At 43.4% G+C, this 9,723-nt stretch overlaps 1 protein-coding gene across 1 annotated transcript; it reads right to left on the bottom strand.

The window, feature by feature from the left end:
* Positions 1–1,318: 1,318 nt before the first annotated feature.
* Positions 1,319–7,323, bottom strand: FAM46C (family with sequence similarity 46 member C). Its single transcript, XM_017731979.1, has one exon. The coding sequence runs from the start codon at positions 7,267–7,269 to the stop codon at positions 6,094–6,096; it is 1,176 nt and encodes a 391-aa protein (XP_017587468.1). The 5' UTR covers positions 7,270–7,323; the 3' UTR covers positions 1,319–6,093.
* Between the last annotated feature and the right edge of the window lie 2,400 nt (positions 7,324–9,723).

Raw genomic sequence — 9,723 nt, 5'->3', positions numbered from 1 at the left:
AGGGCACTTTGAATATTCTGATTTCAAAAGTATTAAGTATTCCATCACAGCAGGAAGGAGAGCATAAGTACCCCTGGCAGAACAATGGCAACAATAGTGAATACCATGTGTCTCATGCCTCACAGCCCATGACAAGACTGAGCTCACCTTGCACAGCACAGAGAAGGCAGAGTTCTAGCACTTAAAACAGAACAGGATACTTATTTTCACTAACAATACAACTGCAATGGAGCAAAACCATCTTTCTTTAGTTCCTCTGAATGTTTACCATTATATAAGCTCCATATGGAATTTATAGAGTACTCTGGCACCACTTGCCCAAGCACAGCTATTTTGTTGTTTCAGTATCTGACCCTGCGAAGCTGAGCTTGGTGTTCTAGGAACATAAGGGTGGTACCCAAAATAACTCCAAAGCTTTCATGGTGTGATAAACAGGAGTTAAGGTAAGAGAGTTTCAGGTGACAAGCAGAGGGTTTGTGTTGCCCAGCTGCATTATCAGTTCTCTAGTTAAGTTCATAGGAAAGCAATTAGATCTGGAAAAGGGACTACACAAGGTTCATGATTACTTCCATGGGATCACACCACCTCTAAATTCCACAGAAGTTTCCACTGCAGGTGTTACAAGGTCCTGGAGACTGGAATTTCTCCAGCAATACTTAACTGAGGCTAGAGTTTGTCTGAGCTCTGGAGGGGATTAGAAGCAAGCACACTTCTTAAGAGCATTTATTCTTTATTCTAGAGCAGGAGCAGCAAGTAGACTGCCACACAACCCTAGTTTTTACTTAGCTGTGATCTGCTCAACTCCCACTGACCATTGATTAATAGTAGCATCAGCTTTTAGGACAGTGTGAAAGCAAAGACTTTCAACCTGTAAATAACCTGAAGAACAATTGCTGACTTTGTTTCTTGCCCCCTTGGCTCATGAGTTGAAGTTTGCAGTAGCATATAAAATGAAATGCATCATAGAACAGACTGGTAGGCTCTAGTTCAGACCAGACCCTACCTAACAGGCCTAGGTCATGGTTTCACCATGTCTTAAAGTTGAGACCAGATGACGGTCAGAGAGGGGAAAAAATGGTTCTCTAGAAACTGCCTCTACAATGTAAGTGAAAGATTAATCATGCCTCATTTATCAACTAATCTTCAATAAGGTGAGGCAGATATAAAAAATGTACCTTGAATAACATCTAAAGCAAGCATTACTGTGTACCCCACACTATTACTCACCTCACAAGTGCACCTGCACACACATTGGTCAAAAAGCTCTACAGATACTTTTTCAGCATTATTTAGACACAAAAATTGCTTGAGGCAAGGATTGTTTAGCATAAGTTTATTTGCACAAGAATTTCAGCATCATTAAGGTCCAAACCCCAATTTCCAAGGATGACAAGTGAACACCACAGTGCAGAACAGTAGACAAAGTTACTGTGACCAATCTCACATTTGGGCTCATCACAAATGCAAATATTTCTAGTACCTTGTTTTGCCAGCTAAAGAGGGAGGGGGGCAGGGGGGGAGAAAGGACAAAACGAACAACTCACTTTTTCCAAAGAGATGAGAGACAGATTTGCCAAGAGCTGACTTAGTTTAACAGTAACAAATAATAGTATAAACATAGGGAAAAAGGCCTTCTACATTTCAACAGAAAGTGCAATTTTATTCAGAGAGAAAAGCCCAGTCCAGACACTTAAACGAGAAAAACCAGAGTGCTCCAACCATTGCTCCCAAAGTTTCTACTATAGACCAGCATTCCACTCTATATCTAGCTTCATTGAAATTAAAGAACATTTATGAAATACACTCAACAGTTTTCAAGAAACAATTGAGTAAGACTTAGATGTGAGGGCTAGAAATTTCACTATTCATTTGGCTCTCCCAATGCCCAAATTAGACCAAGCTGCCAATGGCTGTGGTCAACTTACTGCTTATTCCTGTGCCTAACAATTACAGAATCCTGATTGAGCTGAGTGAGAGGAATAGGAAACAAGTACCCTCAGTACACTGACAGCTTATAGTTAAGGCAATTTGTCCAGGCTCTCTTCTAAGAGGCCTTTTCCTGACTACTCATATAGTGACAAGCAGAGATCACTACCAACATCAGTGGTTATTCCAGGAATTAGGAACCCACAAAGCCTTGGCACATGCCAAATGCTTAACCCCAGAACTCAAGTCCAAAATATGTATCTTTAAGTTTCAATAAAAAGCTTTAGCTATTTGAACTAGATATTTAAATACTACCTACTGCTTTGTAGAGGAGATGATTAAAGTAAAAGCATGAGGATCTTCAAAAAATGGTTACTCAGAAGCAAGCAGTAGTCTTAAACCCCCAGCTTAGTGATCGACTGACTGAGCTGAGGACAAACACAGCAATGATTAAATCTTGAGCAGAGGAAGCACAAAATATGCCTTAGCTTACAACTTGTCACAGTGACCATGGATCAGCACAGGGATTTTACCAAAGTGCCTAAAACACAGTCTTCTACCAGGTCTCCTTGGTAGCATCTCTATCAAATAAAAAGGTCTATCTTACAATGAGGAAGTAACAACAATTAACTACAAGTCAAGGGGAACATGGCAATAAATGTAACATGTCAACGGTGCTTAACCTCAGACTGGCTTTGTCCAGCAGTGCTTACAAGCTACACAAAGAAAACAGCTGTTTTATACCACAGCCTAGTTAGTAGAAGCTTGATCCTGAGGAATGGTGCACTCACTGAGTGTTCCTGCAGCTTTGTTTCAATGCCACTGCCCAGAGGGAAGGTATCAGGTAATAGTCTGAAGTACAGTAGTCTCTCTCTAACCTCCACATGACACACAAGGGGGCAACAGAGGTTAGAACAGGTTTGCAGAGGCATTATTAATGCCAACGGGTGACTGAATCAAGCAGGCATCCTCAACTCAGCCTAGGGTCACCACTTTTACCTAGTGCTCATTCTCAAATTACTCCTTGCTATAGGGGCCACCATAAACCTGAACCCAAACCAGCTAACACACAGCAAATTAAGGCACTGCCACTTGCACCATCAAGCTGCCAGGACATCCCAGAACAGAAAAGGGTAGGCTTCTTGCAGCACAGGGATGAAAAGCTACCAAGCACACCTGCTTTACCTGCCCAGCCAGGATTATTTTGCAGGCAACAGGACAACCAGTGTCCCAGCAACCCCTGGTACTCCAGGCCCAATGCAGCAGGTGCTGTGCAGCCTCAGGATACAATTTAACCATTAGAGAGTTTAGTACCTTACCACCAGGCTACAAAGCATCAGTATTTCCCAGGTGCCAGAGTATCTTAACAAGCAGACAGGGAACACAGAGTCCTGCAAAGCTCAAACCCAGGCACTCAGCTGTTCAGAGAGCAGCCACTCAGCGTGGGGCTTCCTTAGAGGCCTCAGCATCAAGTTGCATTAGCAAAAGCACAATTCTTATGGCAGAAAGCTTAACTTCTCCATAGCTCCATCTCACCAGGAATCCAATTCAGCCTTTTGTTCTTCTCTAGCATTTCCCTTTCCAGGAGATGCACCTGGCCTGATGTTCAGCACTCAAGGCACTAAAGACTTGTAAAACAAGCCCGTGTTTCCAGCTTGTGAGGACTCCTCCCAAGCATCTCACCACTTCTTCCACATGAGCTGATGCACAAAAACAGTTCCTAAAGATCAGCCATGACATCACAGATGACAGATACCCGAGGCTAAGCCCCTCCAGGCAACGGTTTACTTCTGCAATGGCTATAGCACAGGTTGGCTTCAAAAACATCTATGCAAGAGATGACAGCAATTACAAACTCTTCAGTCTCCTTCCTAGTGACACTCTATACTAGGCCAAGTATTGCTTTGCATGCAGGAGTTATTCTTGCCTAGGATTGCATTCCAGCAGGAAGCTTGCACTAAGTTTAACACATATGACAACACTGGCATCATGTTAGTTTTTCAAAAGTCAAAGTCTTGGATGACATGTCTTGTCTGTAAACCACACCAAGTCCAAGCCACAGTTAATGAAAAAGGCCAGATTTGCTTTCAAATTTAGCCACTTTTGTTGACTAACCAGGAAGATTTTAATGAAAAAAAATCCACAATATAATCCACCAAATTATTTGTCTTTTTGCTACTGAAGTTGCCATCAAAACTGTTCAGGAAATTAAGCTTAAGGCTGCTTGGCTACATACAGTCCACTTTGTAGATTGCATCCCTCTCTGCCTTCCTAAGCTAACTGGAGAAGTCTGAACAGAGAAGTAGCCTCACTCTCTGTTGAGACAGTCTTTATGAAGTAGTTATGGACAGTGGAAAAAACTTGCTTTTGGTTTTATGAGGAGCAGGCAATTTTTACTGTCATTTAAGTGCTGCACTGCTGTTGTTTTCCACCTTGAACAGCAACCAAAAATTGGTGTTCCGCCTGTTTTCTGCTTTAACTTCTAAGCTTTAATAATTTGTTGGATCAGGCACTTTGGTCTTACAAGCTTGCAGAAACAGTAATAAATAGTAATAGAAGTAATTAAAAAAGATTCAGTGAACAAGCATTCTTGAACATTGCACTGGCACATAATAAATAGCTCTAAGATTTGCCTTTCTAGTCTATGTCTCTGGTTAAACAAAAGAAACTCAAGGTGATTGCTATACGTATTTTACTATTGTAATTCAGTGAAAATTGTCCAGTTAATAATACCACTATATAAATAACTGAGGAATTTTTAACCTTCCTTATAAAGCCCAGGAGTCTCAAAGCAGCAAGTTCAGCACACACCCTTCAGGAAGATCAGCCCCCTATACCTCCAAGGGAGTGCATACTCTTCCAGAGGCTATTCTGAACACAGGCCCAGACTTGCAACACATACAGCTTACGTGGACAGCTCTGCTTAGGGCTTGTAGACCTCTTCAAGTGAGGGTTAAGAGCAGTAAAAAGGAAGAATTTTACTCTAACCACTCAAAATGCCATCTTACACAGTGACAGGTAACAGTGATAACCCAGTAAGCTCAACCCTTCAGCGGTGACTGAAATGCAAACCTTCAGGACCTGCCTGAAGTTGTACAATAAGAAACTCATTTTAGGAGGCACTTTTAGAATTCATACTGTGTCAGCAGTGCACATAATTCTGCAACTTATAGTGCCTTGAGATTTTCGTTTAGGCTTTTTGTTGGTTTTGCTGTGTACCTGTGAGGAAGAAAATATGGTCAAACCCCAAAGTAAGAGCTGTGCTACTTTCCAACCGTGCCAAAATTGTTTTGAAAGATAGTCAGAAAGGCTTTAGCTTAATCCTGGACTCAAGAATATTTTTCCAAGTTAAGTATTCAAGCTGTGGTTCCAATTCTATTTAAAGCTTCAATTCCTCATTTCAAGGACTTTTCACATTACTAAGTTTTAGATTGTGTTTTGGTGTGTTTTTTGAAATGCCACCTTCCAAGTTTTTGTAGTCAAGAAAAATTTAACCGGTTTATGTGTTATGAATAGACTTACTAAACTACCTTCAACTTCCAAGAAATTAATCTTGAACTCAAGGCAGAACCACACATCCATAGGCACTACAGGAAACAACATTTACATCCTCTACAAGACAGACAGTATCCATACTGTTACCAGCTCTACACGGCCACAAAGCAAAAGCAACCCCAGCATAACATGAGCCCACTCTTGGCACAATTAGTTCAATAGAAATGTGGCCAGAGCTTGGACTGAGGAAGAGTAATGAGGTTAGGGAATAGAAAGCAGAGTTTTGCTGCTACTCCAGGAGCAGCTTCTGCTTAAGGCATTTTACAGTCAATTAACCAACCCAGTTTACTGAATACTCCACTTAGATCACATGTTAACAGCCACTTCCAGAACTAGTACAAAGTTTCTCAACTGCTTCTCTTAACGTTTGGCTGCTGGTTCTCTTCTCCGGACGAAGAGGTAATAAGGCTTTTTGGCATTTGTAGAGATATACTGAAAGGTTCATAGCAGGTCACCTGGCTGCATAATCCCACTGCACACCAGGAAATGGACAGTCTGATGCAGTCATGTTTCCATTAGAGAACGTCCAACTGACAGTTATTACTCGTCTATATATACACTCAGCATCCTGGCTTTCAGTAGCCTCCACCCAGGAGCACTCGAGGGAAGCGGTCAATTGCAAGGCAACCAAGTGGGGTAGGACTGGCCATACAGCACAGGGGCACTTGCAAGGTAGTAGTTGCTGAAGTTTGCATCACTGACATAAGGTGCTGGCTGGTAGTAACAGGTTACATTAGTGGCATTAGGGATGACATTCTGTTCTGCCAGCACCTTGAGTGCTAGCAGAGAAATCAAATTGAGAGTCTGCCTTCGCTCGTGTCCCATGAGGCAGACGGTGCTCTCGTTCACCACCCTGCGCAGAATCATGAGGTAGTCATACTTGCTCCTCTCTTCTTTGGAGAAGTGGTTCTGGAGGTAGGTCTCTAGCTTGCGCTGCTGATCCAGGATGTCTGGGAAGTCTATGAAGAATCGGGAGCACATGTAGCGCTCCAGCGTTTTGATCTCATCCTTATCCATGGGCCTGAAGTCTCGTACTAAGAGGTTACTATACTTCAGAAGCCCACCACCTCGGATCTCTTCAGGATTTTTGGTAGCTATCAGCTTGTTCTGAAGGTGATCAAAAGCTGCTTCAAAGTCTCCATACATGCTCTCCCCAATCACAGTTGGATGGAAGTGCTCTGACATGGGGGTTTCTGAGTAGTCATAGTAAAAGAGCAGGGAGTCCAGTATGATTTGGAACGAGTCCACACTGAACTCAAACTGTCGTCGTATGCAGTCTACAAACTTAAGCTCCACATTTTTGCCATGCTTATTGGAAAGTGATATCAAGCTCCAGCGGTCAGTCTCCGTGTACACTTTGACCAGCTTCTCAATATAGGCTTCCTTCAGTGTTACAGGACTGATTTTCCGCTTGCTTACTCCTTCCGGCAAGAAATTCAAGAGGGATCGCAAGACCACATCTCGAACCAACTGAAATTCTGCCTCACTTGGAAGAGAAACTTGAAAAATGAGATCCAGGTCTTTGCACCCCAGCCCATTATCCTTGACCAGGACGTGACCAGCTGCAGAGCCATTCAGACGGACATCGTGGACCACAATGCCTGCTTCGCTCAGCCGGCTCCGAACCGTGTGAACAATGTCCTTCAGAGTTATCTCCAGTGTCGGGAAGTTCCCTCGCCCGTGGATCGGAACCACCTCTGTAAGAATGTCGTGCAGGCGGCTGACCTGCTCCCAGTTCAGCACACTGCAGGACATGGAGTCTGCTCTGCTACTTCCTTTGCCTGCCATCTTAGGGCTTTTCTTCTCCAAAGAAACTGTACATAGGTAGAATAGAAAAAGAAAAAGACAAGTCAGACTTTCTGTTTGTGCTTCCTAGATCTATTCCTAGGCTCTGTTTTTTTGTCTATTCACACAAACTAGAAAGAAGTAATTGTATGTATTAATGATTACCAGCAATCCTTTCACCTGAAATGGGACACAGCTTCTCTATTGGTGCAGGCAAAAAAATGTAGTTGTCATTGTTCTTACTTTTGGTGAGGTAGAGTTACTTCAGGAAAGCAGTTTGTGTCAAATGGAAATTACCAAAGATAACACAAGCTTTACCTAAGGCTAAAGTTGTCAGCAGCACCAGCTGAAGCAAGATGAGCTGCAAAGCATTCTGAAAGTTAGTCTTTGAAGTTGTTTCGTGATGCATATAAAGCTCAAACTGCTGTCTCCAACTAACACAATAGTAGAAGACTCTCAGGTGTTAGTTTCAGGGCTTAGACATCTGATAACTCTTAAATTATGCCAGAGATACAAGATTGCTTCCTTTTCAGAGGACTCTTTCCTTTCTGAACGATCCAGCATCTATCACTCACAGGATAAAGGCCAAGTACATCTTGCTCCTGCAAAAAGCTGCAGCTCTTCAGCATCCTGGACAGAATTTCAGCTGCAACATTAGGTAACAACATTCAGTGGGCACTCCAACCTTTGTAAGCAACACTTTACCCTTCTTCAGAGACACTGCCTAAGCAAACTACCTTTCTGGAAGTATTCATACATGCCCCAAGTTCTACTCACTTGTGAAGGGCAAACAAGCTTGCAAGAGCTGGGATAAATTCAGATGATGAATATCAAGTTCCTGTTACTCTTTTAACACTGAGAATCTCATTAACCATACTTGGTCACAGCTTTGTCTGAACATTTTAAGCACAAGAGAATGATCTGATTAGCTGTGACAAGGCTCCTTAAGTCACTTGTCTTTTGTAGCATGTAGATACTTACAGATGTTCTACAGTCATGCAACTCCAACTGGTATTAACACCCTTTCCTTTTTTTAAGTGTTCCAGGTTTCTGTGTAACCAGGTGCTTCCTGACAGCTACAGACTAATTGAGGCCTCACCTTCTTCTGCCCCAAGTACTCCTGAAGACTGCAGCTGCCAAGGTCAGACTAGTCAAACTTAAGCAAATTAACTCTTGCATACCAAGAATGAAAAACCAAACCCTATCATTTCCTAATGTGCAACAGCACAGTACATGGAACATTTTTAAAGCAAGTTTCAAAGAACAGCTATTGTCATCTCAGGCTTCCCCTTTTCCACCTTTTCATTTTTGAGCAACTCATTTGACCTGTCACCTCTTCGGCTGAAGAGAGCCGAATCCTAGAGCAAGCACACACTGAGGTTAAAATGCTCCTGGGGAAGTAGCTTCTGTCCTGGAGCATGAGCTGCTGCATTGCAAACTGCGCTGCCGTGGATCACATCAGCACCAGCAGGCACCAAATAACCCTGTGATTTGCAAGATGATTAATCTAGGACAAATCAAGGAGCTCTTCAAGATCAAGCCTTAATGCTCCAACCCAGCACAAACACAAAAGCATCAAGCCTGCCAGCAGTTGCTCTCAGGGAGTTCAAGCACATTAAAGTGTATTTCCATTGTAAACTCACTATATTTCCATTAAATCCTTCAGATCACTAAAGAACACAAGAGTCTTCTCGTGACTTCTAACTTAAGCTGCAAGTGCTTTCAGCTACTACCTCTGAAACTGTTCCCGCTCCTCCTTCCCATTTGTAGCCCTCTCCACAGCCAAGACAACACACGCAGCTCACTCACCCGGTAACCAGAAAGGACTTGGACCAGTGCTTCCAACCCCACCCCACACACTTGGTTCTGCTTGGTGACCCTCACCTAGGAGAATAACGCACATTGCTGCCTTTGGGGGGAGGAAGATGAAGTATTTCATTTCCAGTTCAATGGAGAGCTTAATTCTCAGGCGGTCAACCTCCAAAGCCTCCCACCCCCAAATCACTTGTGTGGGCTTACTCGGCAAAGTTTATGTTAGTGACAACAGACTCCTAGCGACTCCAGTGCATTTGGGATGCTAACAGCTCACATGCCTCCTGTTTCACTGCCAGCCATTCCCTCCGCAAGATCTGACACCTGAAGATGCTCACTCCTTGGGAAGAAAACCACTACGGAGGCAGGGGACACTAGCTATCTTTAATATCGAGTGTAAAGAATGTTGCATACAACCCTCAAATCCGAGGCAAAAAAGAGCGAGGACGACACACGTTCACCTTGGTCACGACCAGGTGCTTTACCCTGCAGCAGCAACTTTCCCCTGTAAGACGTATAATTTGACACAACACCCGAAGAAGTCCATGCACCTGTCCCCGCAGAGCCCAGCGGCGCTGAGGGGGGAAGGTCCGGCTCCCTTCGCGGGACGCTCATCCCCCCGCAGCGGGGAACCCGCGTTACACC

This window comes from Corvus brachyrhynchos, unplaced genomic scaffold (genome assembly GCF_000691975.1).
Source record: "Corvus brachyrhynchos isolate BGI_N302 unplaced genomic scaffold, ASM69197v1 scaffold3, whole genome shotgun sequence".
NCBI classification, from domain to species: Eukaryota; Metazoa; Chordata; class Aves; order Passeriformes; family Corvidae; genus Corvus; species Corvus brachyrhynchos.
Note: the sequence above shows the minus strand (reverse complement) of the source record. Positions and strands in the feature narration are given on the sequence as shown.